The sequence below is a fragment of the Alligator mississippiensis genome, chromosome 10 (genome assembly GCF_030867095.1).
Source record: "Alligator mississippiensis isolate rAllMis1 chromosome 10, rAllMis1, whole genome shotgun sequence".
Classification (NCBI taxonomy): domain Eukaryota; kingdom Metazoa; phylum Chordata; order Crocodylia; family Alligatoridae; genus Alligator; species Alligator mississippiensis.
Genome location: NC_081833.1, coordinates 3,769,497 through 3,789,320, shown reverse-complemented (window position 1 = coordinate 3,789,320; position 19,824 = coordinate 3,769,497). Strand labels below are relative to the sequence as shown.

The 19,824-nt window shown below is 43.4% G+C and overlaps 2 protein-coding genes across 4 annotated transcripts in view; both read left to right on the top strand.

Moving 5' to 3' along the window:
• Positions 1 to 14,354, top strand: part of NAA25 (N-alpha-acetyltransferase 25, NatB auxiliary subunit) — a 35,173-nt gene extending 20,819 nt beyond the window's left edge. For 2 of the 3 annotated variants that reach the window (XM_014598528.3, XM_059713383.1), the window contains 9 exons: positions 4,090 to 4,241; positions 4,761 to 4,886; positions 5,203 to 5,446; positions 5,665 to 5,788; positions 6,161 to 6,226; positions 7,756 to 7,853; positions 8,375 to 8,485; positions 9,625 to 9,771; positions 11,105 to 14,354. In XM_014598528.3, the coding sequence (XP_014454014.2) occupies positions 4,090 to 4,241; positions 4,761 to 4,886; positions 5,203 to 5,446; positions 5,665 to 5,788; positions 6,161 to 6,226; positions 7,756 to 7,853; positions 8,375 to 8,485; positions 9,625 to 9,771; positions 11,105 to 11,227 (1,191 nt within the window). In that variant the 3' untranslated portion in view covers positions 11,228 to 14,354. The remainder of the gene's footprint in view (positions 1 to 4,089; positions 4,242 to 4,760; positions 4,887 to 5,202; positions 5,447 to 5,664; positions 5,789 to 6,160; positions 6,227 to 7,755; positions 7,854 to 8,374; positions 8,486 to 9,624; positions 9,772 to 11,104) is intronic. The other variant, XM_014598529.3, reaches the window with a different exon arrangement.
• A 1,676-nt stretch (positions 14,355 to 16,030) lies between these two features.
• ERP29 (endoplasmic reticulum protein 29) lies at positions 16,031 to 19,824 on the top strand. Its single transcript, XM_014598409.3, has 3 exons — positions 16,031 to 16,189; positions 18,128 to 18,266; positions 19,117 to 19,824. The coding sequence occupies exons 1-3, from the start codon at positions 16,061 to 16,063 to the stop codon at positions 19,614 to 19,616; spliced, it is 768 nt and encodes a 255-aa protein (XP_014453895.1). The 5' UTR covers positions 16,031 to 16,060; the 3' UTR covers positions 19,617 to 19,824.

The window sequence follows — 19,824 nt, the reverse complement described above, 5'->3', positions numbered from 1 at the left end:
TCAAACTGGAGTAGGCATACCTCCAAGGGCTTGCAGTGCTTTGCCAAGGGGTACTTGCCTAAATTTTAATAATGGCAGTGGAGCTTTTGATTTCTCAGTGCATGGTGAGTAATAGCATTGGTGGTCACGGACACAGGTGTGGACACACTTCCAGTGGGATGAATGTGCGGTGTCATGAAGGATGTAGGGGACACGAGCAGCAATATTTTACAGGCAGGAATACACAAGCAGTAAAGGTTAAAAATGAAAGGAAGCACTTCCTGATTGAATGACAGACTTTAATGGGACTGATGGTGAAGAAAGGTAGCTGAACTCCCAGAAGAGCATTGATGCTTCCTAAACCTGTCCCTTGGCTAGGCCTCCAGAGCTGTTCACTTCTGTGTTTGTGTAATGGTGGTTGTCCTGACTTTTCTACTTGGGCACCACATTTCCTTGGAAGAATCTTGGTATACCTGTAAGAAAAATGCCAGAATTTTCCTGGCATCCAATCCCAGCACTACACCAAAATGCCATTGGCTGAATAGAACAGTATAGTCAGTAATAAAAATGATGTTGCACTTACTGATTTCCCGACTCTCTTGGCAGGAATTTATTGTAGAAAACATTGGTTTAGTGGAGGATGCATGCAAACTCTTGCTCCCCAGGAAGAATTCATGAGGCACGTCCCTTGGAGCAGGGAACAAACAATCCATGTAATAATATTTACACTGCAGTGATCACACCTTTTGATTGTCAAAATACCCCTGGAGTTTCTGCAGGAGAAAGCGATTCCCAGTTTCCCAGTGTAAAGGACCTGACACACAGAGGGGTGGTGACTTTGCCATGCTTTGTGGCTCAGCAGAGATTAATGTTCAGGAGTTTGTGGTTCCTAAGCCAATGTCCAATCTAATGGTTCACTTTGCTGTGTGAAAATGCTTGTATGATGCCTGCAATGCAAGCATCTTACAGAAAAATTCTCTGGGTCTCTCAGTAGCTGTCAGTTCTTTTACTCCCAAAGATGGAAATCAGAAAAATAGGGCTAGTCCATCTTTCTGCTCAAGGCAAGATCAATCCAGACCTTTGGTACAGTAGCAGAGAGAGGTGTGAATGTATGGCATTTTAATAACTTGTTCTCTTACTTTATCTTAACTTACGTGTGTCTTTAAACTGCTGATCTTAACATTTGAAGATCAAGTGTCTGGTGGGTACATACCACTGAAGTAAGGGCATGGCATCAAAACAAAAGCTTTCTGCCAAGCAGGAGTTTGGAGTCTGTTGCTGGTAGTCACTCTTATTACTGTTTCCAGGAGGGGCGAATCTCACTTTAAAAAAAAATGTTCTGGATTTGTTTCAAAGTAATTCAGCGGCTGTTAGTGGAGAAGGACACAGATGAGAGAGAATTGCTTTAACAGAGCAAAAGTTTGACTGCAGCATGCCAAAAGGAAGATACGAAGATTTGAAGAAAACATTTAATGGATGCAGTTTACTTAATCTAGAGCTCTACATTGTAGAGGGGCAAGGGACCAGCTGGAAGACAGCCCAGATTTAGCTAACATTACTGTCTTGGAATCAACTTTGGACAAGGATCTTTTGTTTTGTATGAATCATAAAGGAGCTTCAGATGGAAAACACCCTGGCCTCTTTTTTTGGTAGCTCAGAGTACCTGTCCACATAATGAGCCACTAAACCCCATCCCCTGTGGCATTAGGACGCGCCTGACATGAGGAGCACTGCCGCCCAGTTCTACAATTCAGTTGCTTTTCAGGATTCGTGGAGTACCTCTTGCCTCTTATACTCCATTAATACCTCCTCTCAAAGGGTTTGAATCACAAGTGGAAAAAGATTAATTTGGACAATTTGTTCTTTGTGCAACTGGACCAAGGATACAATTCAGAAGACTGGTGCGTGTTTTCCTTTCCTCCTTGCGGAAGGAAGACAGTTGATTTCGAAAAGGCTAGACAGACCTGCCCTTGACTTCCTTGAGACGAGCATCGATTTACACTGTCACTGTTCCTAGATTATTTCTGATAAATATCAGCATTTAAGCTTGTGAAATGGGAAGTAGGCTGTTGTAAGCATTGCTTGCTTGCACATTAGCATTCATCTTTAATCCTGCTTCATTATAGGAAAATGCCAGAATCCCTCTGGCATTTTTCAGATTTCCCTAGAATTACAAGAGATGAAGGTTTGTTTCCAGAGTGGTGTTTGTACAGGACGATGGCATGCTAAGTAGGGGGAAGACAGGTTTCCAGATACAGAGGCCATCTCACAAGTTCAGCACCTCCTGGTCCCTTCCCTTCTGCTGTTCATTTAGGATTGCCTCTTTATCCTGCTAACAGCTCTCACATCGGTTTCTTGGATCCCCTTCCAATCCCAGCGCAGCATCTAACTGCAGTGTTAAAGGAGGACTGTTATTTAAAAGCTATCTTTTTTGCTGGGCTAAGATATACTGCCTGCTCCTTGCTTTCAGGAGTTTGTGTTGAAAAGTTTTCCAGATTTCCCTAGAATACATGCTGTCTCCGTGGTCCTGAGATCAAATACCGCGTGCCACGCAGTGCTCTGACCCCGGGATTCTCCCTGAAGCAGTCCGTCTCTCAAAAGTGCAGCTGTTCTTGGTGAACAGTAGCAATAGTTTTAAGTGAATGTATTTTCAGCTAGCTTGCTGCTTTGATACTCTGTTGTAAGGTGAATTAAATCCCAGTCAGAGTCCTAAAATGAACGTGCAGGAATTTCATGGGACGCTGCATCATTTTTGTGTTATGAGAGAATGTAAAGGACGGGTAGAAAGAAAGAGCAGCAACTGTAACTGTACTGACCAAAACTAAAAAGGCATCGTCATCCTTTTAAAGGCAGTCCTCCTTTAAATCTGCAGAATCGCAAGTAATCTCTCCAATTTTCTTGTGTCCGTCCGTCTTTAATCTCTCCAGGCAAACAGAACACCAAGCTGTCCCATGGGGATTTAAAAGCCACGTCAATGCAGTTGAATTAGCGCCCATGGCGCAATCCCACAGCCTGACATGAGCTCTGCAAGGCTGTTTATCAGAGGGTACGTTGTTGACTATTGACATATCTTTCGTATAATGCACATATCCAAATTATGAGACAGAACCGGCTAATAGGACATTGTCAGAAATAAGGAAACATGGTAGCAGTTGGCTGGTATGGTATCCAGTGTGTGACAGGAGGAGGCTGACCCGCTGTCCTTGATACAGGGTCTGTCAGGTGTAAAATCATCCCCTAATTTTGTTCATGGGTGGTGTTCTGATTTGCCAGGGTTTCACACTTGTTGGCATAGTTTTGATTAAAATCTTGTCTTAGTGCATGTATTGTATTGTATTTCTTTAAATGTAGATGCTGACATCAGCATAGGTATTTGTGTGGGGCCCCTACCCTTAGAGATCTCTCCATTGGACAGACCTGAAATGTTGGTTGAGAGCCTTTATCGCTGCGTTTTGTCAAAGCGGGGAAGCAAGCTGTCGCATTCAGCCCAGCGTTTCCTTCGGCATTGTGTTCGTATTCTGTTGTAATGTGTGCGCGCTGCACAGTGCTGTCCTATGACGCTGCGTTTCAAACCTAATAAAAACGAGAAGCAAAAGTATAGTGTAATTCTTTACACCTGTGTTAAAACGACACAGTGGCACGTGCCTATGTTAGATGCAAGAAAACGTGGAGTAGATTTTTTTTGGTAACAGCTTTCTCAGATGAGATGATCCATGTCTATCGCATACATCACGAGGTTCAAGAAAAGCAGAAACTTCCATGGTTTAAAACAAGTGGCCTCTCTCAGTTATGTTGGTGGCAGCAGTCTGATATTTCTTACCGTTAGCTCCTTTATTTAATAAAGACATCTGTACCACGATAGACATGCTGTCCAAGGAGCAGTCTGGCTTTGTGGAAGGGGGGCGTCAAGGCTACACAAGAATCTGAGTCTGGGAGACTTGGGCGGTAGAACTGCCAGCTTCTGGCAGATGAGTGCTCGCTGACTTCATGCCTCCCGTTTAGTAATAGCTGTCGCAGTTTGATTTGTTGAAATAACCCTATTAAGACTCTTGATGCTTTTTAAAGTTCCCTAAGTAACTAACGCAGGAAATGGTGTGTGTTCTGTCCTAGACCTCAGAATACATCATTCAAGCCTACAAGTATGGTGCATTTGAGAAGATCCCAGAATTCATTGCTTTTAGGAACAGGCTGAACTCCTCACTCCATTTTGCACAAGTCCGCACCGAACGGATGTTGCTAGACCTCTTACTTGAAGCAAATATGTAAGTGTGGGGCAGAGGCAAGTACAGTGGCAGGAACAGTAACCCAGTGAGGGATTCCTGCATGGGGAAGATGGCCTTGTCTGAGCAGGCACTGCTATCCTACCTGATCCAGGTCTTCAGCACTGCCTTCCTTATTCTGTCTAAGCTTTAGTTTCCCCTTCTGTAAACTGCTGTGCTGTGCCATTGCTTCCCAGGAGCTGGGGAAGCTAATGTTTGAGGGCCCTGATGGAATATGTTGAAATTAAAAAAACAAACAACAAGTAAAAACCCTTGCTAGATGCTCCAATAACATTTGCTACCTTTAGCTAGGCTGCAGCCTAGCTAGTCCATCTCTGTTACCAGTGTCCTGTCCCCACAAGCATTCCTTTTAACACTAGTAAGTTATTTATAATAGTTTTTTCATTTTCACATGCCACCGTTAACCGTTCTCTGCAGGGATCACAGCCTAGATCAGTGGGTTGGGCTTTTGCCTTTAACTTTTAAACCTTTGGTTTAATGACACTAATATTTATGTGCTAGATCAACCAGTTTAGAAGAAAGTATAAAGTCCATGAGTCTGAGTCCAGAGGAGGATGACATTCCATGGAAAGATTTGCGTGACAACAGAGACTTAACGGTCTTATTTAATTGGGATCCAAAAGACAGGTGAGTAGAAAGGTCTCAAACTGTAGCATGACAACCTTTCAAAAAGAAAAAATCCTTTCAAGGCGCATTCTGTTACTTAAGTGTTCCCTAGACTGGCTAACTGTACCAATTTAACCATAGCAGCTTCAATCATAATTCCTAATTATGCACTTACCTTGCTCATATTAACAAAACAGCGTTTCTAGCCATCCCCGTCCTCTCCACGTGTTGTTCCTAAGCTTTGTGCCTGAGAATAATAAAGAGTGTATGCTGAAGCTTGCTACCATGTTATGAATATAAAACATTTGCCTGAAAGCGTTTTGGTGCCTTTTTTTAGGGATATTTCTGAAGAACACAGGAGACTGTCATTAGAGGAAGAAACCATCTGGTTGCGAATCCGATCTTTAACTTTAAGGCTAATAAGCGGACTTCCAAGTCTTAGTCATGCTTTTCAGCCAAAGAACTCTGAAAAGACTGCTGAGAATGGAGTTTCATCCAAGATTGATACAATTCGCGCTCTGCTTCAGCAGCTGGAAGTGGCCATGGATTCAGGGAAGAGGTTTCTAGAGCAGACAATTCAGGTATCCGTTAAGAAACACTATCCCAGAATCTTAAATGAACGTGGATGCAAGCAGAGAAACTGAATGCATCTTGTAACATCCAGCAGGCTGCAAAGTACAGTTAACTGATCCTGAGTTTATAGCTGTGAAATCTGCCTGAGATGTGCCAAAGACTGACACTGTTACCCAATTAAGGAAAAGCTGCAACACCTTTATCTTTTTCTTTGCTTCTTGCCTAGTATCCTGTCCTTGGCCCTCCTCCTACCCGGATGGCTGGCTTCTTCAGCAATGGCAGCTGTCAGTGCCAGACTAGCTTGTTTTATCTTGTTAGTGATATTTATGAACTAGATACCAATGGCTTAGGTAAGTATGTGGGGAGGGCAAAAGCTTAACAGATGCTCACGGGGTGTAGTGGGGGTTAGACCAACAGTTTGAAATTACTGTGCGTTAGTTAATCAGTTATGTGAATGAGTTGCAGTCAACCCAATAAATTAACTGCATGTACATTTTTGAATGACACTTCAGCTTGTCAGGGAAATGGGTTTTATTTAATCTTGTATACTTAAGTTGTCTATTTTTACAATGATACTGATGTACCAGTTGAAAGCAATTCAGTTCATTTTTGGGGGCATTGCGTATTGTCCTTTTTTTTTTTTAATGCCTCTTGGGTTTTTTGTAAGCAGATGTATCTCCTAACATATATAAGAGAGTTAACAATAGCCTTTTTTATTTCAGAAGATTCAACAGACATCCAGGAGAGGATAGGGAATAGTTTAAAATCATTACTAGAACAATTAACAGGTAAGTAGTAATGCAGGGACAAGTATGTAGTCCAGGTATTATTCAAACATTGTTATTTCTAACGGGAAGGGCTTTTTTGTAGCGTGGGTCTTGGAGTGCAGTGTAGAAAAGTGGCTCAGAGCATTTTAAAAACAAAATCGGACATTTGCAAGTGAAAGCAGGATTTCCTTAGGCTCCACTGATCTCGTCCTCAAATTGCTGCATACCAAGGACTGTTCTGTCCTGTTGTGGTCCTGTTTTTCTCCAAGTAGAAAGGATGGTCTTCTACCAGCTTTCTAGTCCTGGTTCATGGTGAGCTAAGAATAAGCCAGGCAGTTAATCTACTTTTTTTAAAATACTTATTCTGTACTCCAGGTGTTCATGCAATTTTAAAGCAAAAAGCCAAGGTCACCACAATTCTAGATTGCATTTTTAAGCAGAGTGATTTCATTATTGCAAAGATCCCTATGCAGCAGTAGAGGCCTACTCTGGCACATTTTACATGTAATTATAATCTCACATTCTTTTTAAAAGGGGAAGAAAAATGGCTTAAGCTATTTAATGCAATTTACTGTCTTGCATCAGCCAAAAGTTGCAGATATCTGAATTCTGGCTGGGGTTGCACAAAATTAGATCTGAGCCAGTTCTTCAGTTTGCAGGCTAGTTTATCCAATGAGGCAGGGTAACTTTATCGGCAGTCTGAGGAACCAAGGAGTAAAAGAACCTCACCTGCAGGTCAGGGTTAAGGTATTCTTATGAGATGGGCTCAGAGAACTGGCACTGCCCTTATTGCATCAGATGTGTGCACAAGTGTGCTGCATTCCCTGGGTCTGTCAGCCCAGCAACTGTTGCAAGCAGTGAAATCTGCATAGAAAGGATCAAAAAAACCCTGTTTTGGAATCAAATCACTTAGTAGGTTTAACAGCCAGCTTCTGCCAGCATGACAGGAAATGCATCACGTGTATCAGTAAGTTGTAGAGAACTAGATCATACTTTCTCTGTCTGGGCAGGGAAGGCACTGTAAAAAAAAAAAAAAAACAACAAAAAACCCAATCCAGGTGGAAAGGGAAATATAAAAAAAACCCCAAACCTGTTTTTGTTTTTTTTTCCTACTTTTATACTCTTATAGACTCTAGCTGTCTTGCTTGTAAGCAGAGTTCCTGGCTTCTGATTTTAAACTAATGTTTAATTAAAAAGAAGGTAGCAGAACTTCTTGGTATCTCCCACCTTAAACAAGTTGGTGCCAAATCTTGGAAAGCCCTGGTTGCGTGACCTTCTGCTTCGTTCCTGGCTATAGATTGACTTAGGGAATGCACACAGCCCAAAACACTGGAGATTGTATTAAATGCTTTTTGTCAAGTGCTTTGTATGCAGGGCAGTTCACAGCAGTTCAGAATGTTATCCATATGAGAAATGACTTTCAATCATACACCAGCTTGTAGTTAGCTCTTCTTATAGTTTGTGTCTTAAGTTGTGCACCACGCAGAAAATTCATAAGTAAGTATGTTGGTCCTTATTCAGAACATAAGGTTTTCTCATCCCCTTTTTAGATTTGTTCAATAAATGTAAAGGTGACTTGATTGAAGTCAGAGATGGCATCTTGAAAACTCATCCAAACGTTTTAGAAAACTTAGTCTTCTTTGTTGAGGTAAGTATTTTTCCTTTGCTGTAATTCTTAGTGTCTTTGGAAAATTTGCAGAGCTAATTTAAAACTCTTTCCACCTGAACAATCATCCTCGGATTACAAGGTGAAATGCGTATTCTGCCCTCTTTCAAATTCTTCTCCAGCACCTTACTTCTACTGCCTGGGACTTTTCAAATAATGATGATGCAAAAATACACCCATTTCTTTGGTCGTGAAATTAAGAGGAGCACGTTCTGTCACCTTAAAATGTTTGTATCTTGGTGTAACAGCCCATTCCTTTTGATTATTGGGAAGCGAGTTGTTACTTGGAAAACCAAGACATGATATTTTAAAATAGACTGCCCAGACCTACCAGAATACATTAATTAAGGTACTTCCTTTGCTCGGTGCTGCTTTTGCATTCCTTTCATCTTCTGACTGTTGGGGGGGTGTTAAATAAAGGATGAAACATTGATTTAACATCATTTTAGATGCTGTTGATGCTACTTGTAATGTACTTGTGTATTTGTCTGTCTTCCTTTCAGACTCTCTCCATCACCCTGTGGATTTCAAGTTACTGTGACAGTGTCCTCCGACCCTTCAAATCAAACTTGCAAAAAAAGAAGAAGAAAAAAAAAGAAACCAGCATAGTTATGGTAGGTGATTCAGCAGAGACAAGTTTCAAGTCTTGTGGCGCTTCCCGAACGCTGGTGGGTAGAATCTTCAAAAATAATTTTAAGAACCCGAATCCCATTATAACATTTAAGGGTCTCAAGTTGCTTTAGAAGCCGGAATCCTAAATCACTTACACGCCTCTTTTAAAAAAGTTAACTTGCATCTCTACAGGAGCTGCCTTATTCTGTGGAGAAATTATGGTTACATTTTCTCTGTTTTGAAACCTGCGTGGAGTAGACAACTTCAGCTGCAAAACTGGTCCTTAATTTTGCAGGTTACAGCTACTATTTGTACAGATTAGTGCTGAAGTACAGTGCTGAGAGTGGTAGCCCATTACTAGAAAATCCATTCTAGCTCTGCCTAAAGGAATCCATTGTTTTACCCAATGATAACCTAATTTTTTACATTTTAGTTTCCCTTTTAAAAATACGAGTGGTGAAAGTGTATTATCCGTAACTTTGTGATATAGCCTGTGAAAGTTTTGTTTCTTAATGGCATATCTCTTATTAACAGTCTGGTGTATACACTCGTCTATAGAGTTGGTATGATTTTTGTGTGCAGCTATTTTGAGTTAATCTCTTTGTTTTGAAAATGATCGATTTCTGCAATGAGGTGATCATCAAATTTGATGAACTTTTAGGTCTTTACATACAACAAAACTGCACTTCTCATCCTCCTAGTTCTTTACATTTCCCAGACTAGTTAATGTTTGTAATCTTGAATAGAGCTGTTGGGAAACTTTTCTGATGAAAAATTGTTTTTTTTGTTGTTGTTGGGGTTTTGTTGTTGTTGTTATTGTTGGAAAATTCCAGTTCATTTAAACCAAAACTTGACACCTCCCCCCACCCCATTTCAATAAACTTTTCTCAATGAGTGTTTTCAGGTTCAGGATGCAACTGAGACGGGCATGCTTTCATGTCTGGGATGTGGGAAACTGCCATTTTGCAAAAATGAAAATATTGTCAGCAAAAGTTGAGAAGCTATGTTTAAAAACCACATCTCTAGGTTTGACACACAGCAGTCTGTTTTTATCAAAATAGTAGGCTGAACGCTTTGTGATGTGTAAAATGAACATAAATACGAGTATTTTAACTTCACTTTTCCCCTAACTTTTTTATAGCCTCCTGTATTCACCAGTTTTTTGGATTATGTTACTGAGCTACAGACATTAACTTCCAATGTTATAGATCATATCAAAGGGCTTGAAGTAATGTTGACTGCACTAAAACTTGAAGAACTGTCCCTTGAGGACACTTTACTTTCACAGGTAAGGAACTACACCTCATTTGACATGATCTTTCAAAAACAACTGGAAAAAAACAAATCCTAGAGAATCTCTTGAATAAATCTTATTCTTTCAGCCATATGTTGAAAAATCTTTATATCCATCCAAATGATTTGACTCAGTTTTGCCTGCGTGTAATTTCCTTACCTTGGCTCACAGATTGTTTGCAGTGCTAGTCGTCATCACACATGCTTGTACCATGACAGAGCCAGATATTTAAGCAATTTAACGCTACTAAGAGCCAGTGTATTAAAAATGGCTGTGTATCTGCACAGAGAATCCTGGACACATGCAATTTCCAGACTGACTTAAGAGATGGCTTTTGGAACAGTTATTCTTGGTGTGCTAGGTGTTGAAGAGGAAATGCTGATTTGTTATGGAATATAACTAACTACGTACTAGCCAGGGCCTTCCATGGTTGTGTAACATTCACTTTTGCGGTGCATAGAAAAAAATGTTGTCCTGTCTTGAGCGTGTTTGAAAGGTGTCTTGCGAGGTGGCAAGTCCCCCACTGGTAAAATGGTGTTGATGGCTGCCGTTTGTTTAACGGCACGACTCGCCCTTTAGATCTGCACAGAAACAGTGGCACGCAACATAGGGAGGCAGATGTTACTTTGTTTTAGCTCTGGCTATACTGTAATGTGAAGGGGTGTCATGTACGATGGGAATTAAAGAAGCACGAAGAAGATGAGACTGTTCTCAGCTGTCTAACTCCTGCATCTTTGGAAACCTGGGAGTGGCAAGGTTGTTTAGAATTGTTTCATAACACGGGGGAAACCGATTCTGATATTCTTGAGCTCTAGTTTCCCACCTTGAGCCGTAGCCCAATCGTGCCTGTAGGATTTGGGGTAAGACTTCTTGTTTATGGCTTGCTGCTGGTTTGAATTTGTCATTGTTTCTCCATGTAAGTGACTCCTGGTTTAATACATATTTTGTAGATCTAAATATCTTTATTTTGTAACTAATGTGGATGCTGTCTTACAGTGTTAAGTGCAAGGATATCTCCTGCAAATATTAGAGAATGTAAATTTTCTATGGGCCGTGCAATAGGTAAAATTCATATCGATATAAGTAGGAAAAATATGACTGTTTCAGGGTGTGTTTTAGACTGGATTTGAGATTGCATTATAATTTGAGTCAACTCAAATACTGTCCTTAATGTTGTTGTAGCGAGAGTTCAGTCTGACTTCCTCCCCTTCCCATTCCCTCCTTTCACTGGTGCAGAGGACTAGAGGGATGTTACATGGGGATTTAAGTGATTACATTATTAGCCTGTGAAGTGGCTGACTTTTTTTTTTTTCTTGACGATTTACAGGAAGGAAAAAAGTTTACAAAGACTGTGCAAGGAAAGGTCCAGAGCAGTTACCAGCATTCAATTCAGGAAATTGGAGAGCTGCTGAAAAAGAGACTTGATACTGTTAAAAAACTAAAGATTTAAGAAATGCACCGTAGGCATAAAGTCTCCCTGACAGAGTGACATCATAATCCCAGACAGAAGCAACATCCGACGTACCATCACTTTAATCCAGAACTTCCTCACAAATGCATGAAGGACTTAAACCATAAAATGACTTTTTTTTTTTTTTTTTTAGGTATTAAAGGTATATTCAGCCAATTAAATTATTGTACATAAATCGGAAGCAGGGACCCTCCATTGGGGTTTGACCACTTTTTATACATGTTCATAAGCATATTGCGACAGGAAAAATTCAACTTTCTTCCCTTTTGATCTCCAGGAACAACTGGAGATGGTCTTTAGAAGCAGCAATAGAAATCCCGTGTAAAGCATATATCTCAAAGGAATTGTATTTTCATCACCATACAGTGTTTATACTTTTTATGTATGGTCCTTGCCTTAGAAAAGCAGAAATTGTAGATGCCCAAATTCAACATTGGAGCTTGTGTGGCCTCTTCCACTGAAGCAGGTTAGTTCTGGAGCTCTCCGTTTTGTTGGCAAGCCACCTGGCCCTGCTTAGCTTACGAGTCCAGCGTGGAGAGGTGACCTTGTGTTGGAAGCACATCTTTTATTTATAGAAAAAGCCTTCCAGCGATGCTCACCGTGCACCAGATAGGGTCATACGTAAGTAACAATACAGTTTCCTCTAAGGACTGAACCCCAGAGAGGGCTGTTTGCACACAGATCACTTTCTAATGGAAAGGTAATTTAAAAAAGTACGAGCCTGATGTAAAACACAACACAACATGGTCGTTCAGATTTAGAAAGGTGGGAATTGGTGGTTCAGCTAAAAGCTAGAGACCTTGTACATATCTGCAGTGAAGTCTGACACCACAATCTCTGATTTCATGTCAGTTTAGTGTAAAACAGCAATCATCATGACTTTAAAAAAAGTGTACTTAGGTGCTTGAAACTTTAAAACTTAAATATTTTTAATGGAATTGAGTTCTATTGACTTACTATGGTTTTAAGTTGGCAGAGGTCATTTTTGCTTCCACTGTGGTATGAGGCTGAGAATGTTGCTCTTTTAAAAAAGAAAAAAATGTATGCTTGCTTTTGCAATTGATCTTTTATGAGTATCCAAGTACTAGTACATAAATTGTTCTGTTAGAAAAATGTAACTGCATCATCTGCTCCCATCAGATCTGCATTTCTGCTATTTTAGTTTTTAAAAAAGTGATACGGTCTATTACAAATAGGCACAAGAAATACATGTTGCACCTAGTATCTGAGGGACACTTCAGACTTTTACAGATTCCTTATCTTCTGATGGAAAAAAGCAACTATAATCTGAAATCTATATTTAAAGTTCTAAGAGAGCTGACAACCCTAGCATTGTCATCTCTTCTGAATACATTTTTGTTAGAAATGCTACAGTGTTGACGAGAGTATTTTTTTAAAATAAATCCCTGTGTAAAATTTTAAGTTGCTGCTCTTGCTGGATTTGGTTTTACTTAGCCCCATCCTAAAAGGGAAAGAGGAGTTTGTACAAGTTTGAATTGTAATGGATGTGCTCTGGTTTAGTCGCAGCGTCTGGTAAGTGCTTTGGACCCAGTGAAAACAATATCAATGTGTTAGGTCTGCTTTATAGTGAGACACTTTGCTGAGCAAACGCAGCTATCTTGTGTAGAAATAACTTTGGAAAAATGAATGTGCCGTTTTAAATTAAGAGTCATCACCAGTCATGTGAAGTATGAAGTTTAAGTGGGGGGGGGGAAATCCATTGCTAAGATAGTGCAGTTACTGTAGTGGTACTGAGGAGAGGCCGTGCAGAACTGTTTTGCTAAAAATCAAATCAAATCACACAGGGCTAACTCCAGCAGAACCCCACCTGCGATGCTGCTCCTGTATACAAGACTCGGGCAAATGCTGGCCTGGGAATACCAGCGTGCCAGATAGATCTGAACAAGACCGGATAGCGCAGTGATCTACGCTGGACCTGCCGCCTCTTTGGTGCCGCTGCCAGAACTGAACCAGCACTAGGGAGAAATCGTAGTGAAATAAGCTGAGTGTGATTGAGCCTTAAAGCCTTGAGTACATGAGGTGGTAGAACTTGCTAAAAACATGATTTTCAGCATCAGTTCCCTTTGAAGCAGGAGCAAAACAGCTGGGTGCTACGTCTAGATATGTGGGCTTTAGACAACTGCATTGAGCTCTGGTGAGGGATGGACGTTTCACTCGCTTCCTGAAATGGCATTGGATGAATTTGTGCCCGGTCCACGCTAGTATGAAACCATTTTCTTATCAGTTCAGGGAAAACATGAAATATTTCCCAGTGTAGATAGCCTCTACCTAATTGATTGTAAGTTACATGTCAAACCATATGACTTTTGTTACTCTGTAGATGTTTTATACTAACGTGTAAAATCTCTAAAAGAGAGGAGACTGAATGGGTGTGCACAAATGGCTAAATACGACTGATTTTCCTCGGGAAACTTCTCTCAATTCCTATAAATTGTGTACAGTTAAATATTATATATTTCTTACTAAAGAGCAGGTTCCCCTCCAGCACACATCCTAATGAGATTTGATAAGAAATCTAAGATATAACCCATTGCTGCTGTTATCCTTTTTTTTTGTGGTGAATTGAAATACAAAGTTAGAAAAAAGCTATCAAGACTACTGTTTACAGACTGAGAAATTATTGCTTTTATACTACTGGGATCATGAGCCAAGATCCTTCTCTAGATTTTCTTTTTCAACTGTTTTCTTTGCTTTAAATCATAAATCTTGTGTGGATGAAGGTCAAGAGTTCACCACCTACCTTTTTCTGCATAAAGAAAAATGTACAATGCCTCCTGTGTTGCTCATCATTTTTTTTTTTTGTATCATTTTAGCAATTTTAACTGTTCAAAAATTGCATTTATATTTTGCAAGCGTTATGTTAAATCATGTTTTCCTTTTATTTTAACCTTTATTAATATAAAAGGATTTTTTGTTGTATCTACGGCCTTACCTGAACTTTCTCTTGATTATTCATTGTAATTTATGACTGTGGAAGATATGTGTGCTTCGGCCGTCTACGGAATTAAGTGACACAACTGCAAGCAATCTGCTTTAAACTGGATGGGTTTATAATTTATATAAAGGTCAGTTTCATTATAAATTATCCTTGCTGCCTTTTTTTTTCTTTTTCTCATCCAGATCTTTGGGAGTAGATGAAGTACCAGTCTGTGCAGCTTCACTTTATACGGTTGCTGTCCTGGTGAACTCGAGCCAGATGCTTCCTTTCTTTGTGAGTAGGGGAGCAAAAGCTGCGTGGAAAACAGGGCTGCGGGGCAGGACAAAGTGCTTCATGCTGACCTCTGTATTTTCATGCAAACCAAAGACGTTGGTTGCTGGCAGGAGCAGAGAGGAGAAACGGTTATTCATATGGCTGATTGATGTATAAATTAATATTGAACTACTTCTGGATTACCTACTTGCCAAGCTTTCGGATGCAGTAGAGGCTTGCAGTAAGCAGGGATCTGGAAATATGACTTGGAATAAGCCTAGCCCCTTTGGCGGGCTTGGACAAGAGTATATGTAGTGGCCTGTATCCCTGGCCTCTCTGCAGTTGGCAGGCTCTGTGCTCCCTTGCCCATTCCAACACCAGATTCTGGAGCAATAGACTTGTCTTCTCAAGCTGCCTCTTGCACTGCTTCCAGCCTTCCTCTGCCCAGAAGGGGATGACCTAACTCCCTTCTGTTGTGGAACATAATCTCCAGATTGCTCTCTCTTGCTTCCAAGTGTAGTGTGGATTTATTGTCGAAATTCTGTTGAAGGGTTTCCAGATCTTAACGACGGTCTTGCCAAAAGCAGCATCAGCACATCCGTCTCCTCCCTCTGGCTCCGCTCAACCCTGACCTGTGAGCGCTGCTGTGTCTGGTGGGTTGCTACCCTCTGCCTGTTGGGGCACGGGCACCCTGATGATTGTGCTCATCTGTTGTAGCTTCTTGACCTTAAATGTTTGAGTCACGTTTGAAATGGAAACCCACTGACCAGAGCGCACCATGTGCCCGTTCTTAGCTCAGCTGCCCTAGGGTGTTTGGATGGCAACATAGAAATGCGTTACCAAACACTAGTCTCCCTTTATCTCCTTGGCTGTGTAGTATCTCCAGGTGCTCACCTGGTTACAGCTGGAAGGACTTGGGGCCGCAGTAACCAGTAAAGCTGGTAGGGGAGTTTTATAACAGCAGAGAAAGGTCCCTGAACGATGTGCATGCTCAAGGTAAACCCCGATTACCTAGAGAGCAGGGGCTGTTGCTGCTGCTTGGCCTATTCTGGTTTTTAGGGAACAGAGGCCGATTGTTTGCATGTCCCTTAAATACTTCACCTCAACAGCAGCTAGGTGCAGAGCTGCTCAGTCGTTTTTCTAAGAGGGGGTTGGTTCTTGCTTGGGGCGCTCTAGGGGGAAAGGACCAGCAGGAGACCATTGTAAGCACTGGTGGAAACAGCGCACGGGCGAAGGGAAGAGTCCCCTTAAATGCTGCGGCCCGCTCTCCCCGTCCGCCATCCTCGCTGGCCCCAACGCTGCGCGGATGCCCAAGGGGTGACTCCCAGGAGAAGCCCAGCTGGGCGATCTGGTGGGCGCAGGACCACGTGGAGGCGTGCCTCGAGGAAGCGGGTGTCCCCCCTAGCCGGGTGCTGCTGCCGCCTCTCTGCACCGCGGAGCGGACTTGCAGCCTGCTCGTCGCGCTCGCCCCGCAGCGGACGGACTGCTGGGGCGGAGGTTCCCGCGGGGCCGGGGCCTGGGCCGGGGCCGGGCTCGCGGCGGCGCCTCCCCCCGGCAGCACGTGACGGCGAGCAGGGCAGGGCAGGGCAGGCCGCTCCATCATGGCTCCGGCAGGCCGGGCGGGTTGCGCCGTGTCGCTGCTGCTGTGCGGCCTGGCGCTGGGCTGGCAGCGTGCCGGGGCGCTGCACACCAAGGGCTCGCTGCCGCTGGACACCGTCACCTTCTTCAAGGTAGGGCCGCGCGCCGGCCCCGCCAGGCCGGTCTCAGAAGCTGCGGCGCGGCAGCCAATGGGGAGAGCGCGGAGGTGCCGGGGCGCGGGCGCCGGCCAATCGGCGCGGTCCAAATGGAGCAGTTGCGCTGCCTGCCAGCCGCGGGCGCGCGGAGCCCTGCGGGGGAGCCCGGCTGCGCTGGGCTGGGCAGCGCAGGGCGGGTTGCGGGGCCGGCGCGATGGCAGGGATGGAGTTAGCCTCTGCGGGGCTTTCACAAAGCGGAATGGGGAAAAGGGCCTTTGATCTGCCGAAAGGGCGGGTGTGTCCGCAAGAAGGACTCGGAGTGCAGCCCGGCTTAGAGCAAAAGGAGGAAGGGAAACCCAGGAGAAGCAGAAACGTGGTGGGGAAGCGAGAAATGAAGTGGGCTGTAGCAGGCGGAGCCCGCCCGCCGGCCCGCCCCTCCCTTCCTCGCCTGGGTGAGCAGAGGGGCCCTGGGAAGGAAACACCTGCCCGAAGCAAACCAAGTGTTGGGACGCCCCAGCTGCCTGCAGCTGACTGGGTTTTGGTGCGCTGGCCCCAGGGTCCTAGGACGCCCCGCCGGCTTTAGCTTCTAGCTCTTCTGCAGGGAGGTTGAGGCAGCTTCGGTGCCACATTGCAGGAAGGAGTTTGCAAAGCCAGGCCGAAATGGTAAAGCCACACTGATCGCAAGGCTTGAACCACAGCAGGAAGGAAATGTAAACGTAGGTTTCTGATTCAGGGGGCCGAAACCAAAGAGTTGGCTTCAGGTGTTGCAATCAGCCTACCGCCCACCAGTGCTTGCAAAATGCCTGGGGTGGAGGCCAGCTGCTGCAGTCTCCCAGCACGCCTAGCTCAGACATGTTGCAACATGGGCTCCCTTAGCACAGGAGGTGCCAGAGCAGGTGCTAGAGTTGCCAAAGTGGGGTTGTATGTGCAGAGCAAACATGCACTCGTTGCTAATCTCACTGCAAACAGTTAAATGGACAGGGCTGAGTTCAATGCCCAGCAGCACAAAGGATGGAAAGTTTTTTTAAAAAAAGGCTTGTTGTCAAAATGCAAGATTTTCTAAAAAGATCTTTCCACTTTCTGAACAGCGCTGTAATTTGCTTCTCACTATGTCTCAGTTGTTTTGAATATTTGTTGTCCTATTGCTGTATCTCTTTGGCCTCAGTCCTTCTTCCATTGCTTGTTTGGGATGTCCCGCTGCGCTCAGTTGGCTTGATACCGACTCCCTCCAAACACTCAGTGTTTGGGAGATCCACTGAGTGAGGTGAGCGCAATGTGATCTGCTAGGTCACTGATACTCAGCGAGGGTGCTGCAGCACGCTAGGGTGCCTCGAGATCCCTTCAAGGGTGCTGCGAGGTGCCACACACTAGTACAAACAAGATTCACAGTATGAATTCAGAGGTTTCAACCAGAAATCCATCATTATGGTCTTTCTGCATTCTCTGCAACAGAAAATCTGCTCTCCTTTTCTGTAGCCAAAAAAAAAGTGAAAACTAAGAGCGGGCATTTTCCAAGGGTGCCTCGAGTCTGTCCAGGGATGCTAGGAGCCTAAAAAGGTTGAGGACCACTGCATTATGGCAGTTGGATGTTGCTGTTACAGAAACGATACGAACATCACAACTTCCAGGGTGTAATTACAAACCACAGTAGCAAATGCTGAAATGCACCATCTTGAATTTATTCTAATGGCAGGCCCGGAAACACACATGTGCACCCTGCTCACTTCTTCCCTCCATGTTGCCATAGGGGCAGTCATGTTTACTACCTGAACACATGTTAATTGATTACACTAATCATTCCCCATCGTTCCCCAGACTCCATATTCATTTCACAGGGAAAGTCAAAATAAGCTAGAGCATACTTGTGTGCAATTATAAATGATATGATTATGCAACAGTCAAGAATTGCTCTCTTAATTTACGTTGTTATTCCAGGTGATTCCAAAGAACAAGTTTGTCCTGGTGAAGTTTGACACCCAGTATCCTTATGGCGAGAAGCAAGATGAGTTCAAGAAGCTGGCGGAAAGTTCAGTGTCCAGCGAAGAGCTGCTGGTGGCTGAAGTGGGAATATCAGGTGAGATGCTGTAATGTAACAAAGTAATACGGGGGGCCGGGAAATGAAATGTTGGCGCTAATCAACCTTTAAAGCAGCCACTGCCAAACCATGCAGGCCTGTTTTTCAGCAGGCCTTTGAGGGAGCTCTGGTGGTGAGTGGTTACAGAAGAATTACAGTTGTCCAGTTTGACTCAGGGGATCTAAGAATAGTTTGCTGAAAGGCTCCCTTTTTAGTTGCTCTTGTTCTGATTGCCGCTTTATTGCAGTTAGTAGCAGAGCGGACTGCCCCCAGACGTGCTGGGTGTGGGAGTGCTGAAGTTCATGAAGGCACTTTAATGAAAGTAAATATACATTTTTGCTTTGCAGCTGCTCCTGCCAGGGGGCGGGGAGGGTCTGTCCTTTATGCCTCAGCAGAGAAAGCTAAATCCCTGGGTTCGTATCCTGGTGTTTCTTCCAGGAATTCATGTGAGACCTGCTTGTCCTCAGATCATGGTTTTTAAATTTGTTCGCTGTGTTTTTGCTGTGAGTATCTGCACGGACATGAGTTTAGGAATAAAACTGCAAAGAGCTGTTGCAGTCTGCACACTTCACACCTTAAGCTGATCTCCAAGAAGAAATGAAACCATCAGAACATGACTCTGAGAAACCAAAGCAGTGAGAGGGGTTAGAGCAAGGTTAAAGAAATGCATTATGGGGGTGGGATTTGCATCATCCTCTGAAGGACATAATGGACTTTTAAATAGGCTTTTATTTTTGTTCCAGTGGATGGCAAAGACTGTTACAGTCACAAGCACAGATGTCTACTGGTTTGGAGAGGAAATAATCTGATTGATGTACTAAGCCTTTTTGTGTTTGGTTTCTCTTCACAGATTATGGTGATAAACTGAACACTGAGTTGGGTGAGAGATACAAGCTGGATAAGGACAAGTATCCTATTTTTTACTTGTTCCGGGATGGCGACCTTGATAATCCCTTACCTTATAGCGGCCAAGTGAAAGTGAGCGCTATTCAGCGCTGGCTGAAGAGTAACGGCATCTATCTGGGCATGACGGGCTGCCTGAAAGAATATGACATCCTGGCAGGCAAGTTCATGAGCACCACTGAAGAATTGGAGCGCCGAGCCCTTCTCAAACAGGGCCAGGCGAGTTTAGAAAGAGCCAAGGAGACGGAGAAGAAATCTGCTGAGCAGTACTTGAAAATCATGAGCAAAATCCTGGAGCAAGGAGAAGAGTTTGCTGCCAACGAAGTTGTCCGGATCACAAAACTGATTGAGAAGACCAAAATGAGTGACGGGAAGAAGGAAGAATTACAGAAAAGCCTCAATATTCTTGCCTCCTTCCAGAAGAAGAACGAAAAGGATGAGCTCTAACAAGCTGGAGAACTCGGTACAAGCTGTGAAACTGGTGGGAGGAGTCCCCTTCCCTTCTTACGTGAGCAAACTTCCCATCGACTTCAAGGGAGCAACAAAAGTCCTTCTAACGTCCTTGGTGCTGTCGACTACTAAGAGGATGACATTCCTTTCACAATAACAGTATTCTGTAGCTGGAGTTCAAAAAAACCATCACCATCTAAAGTGA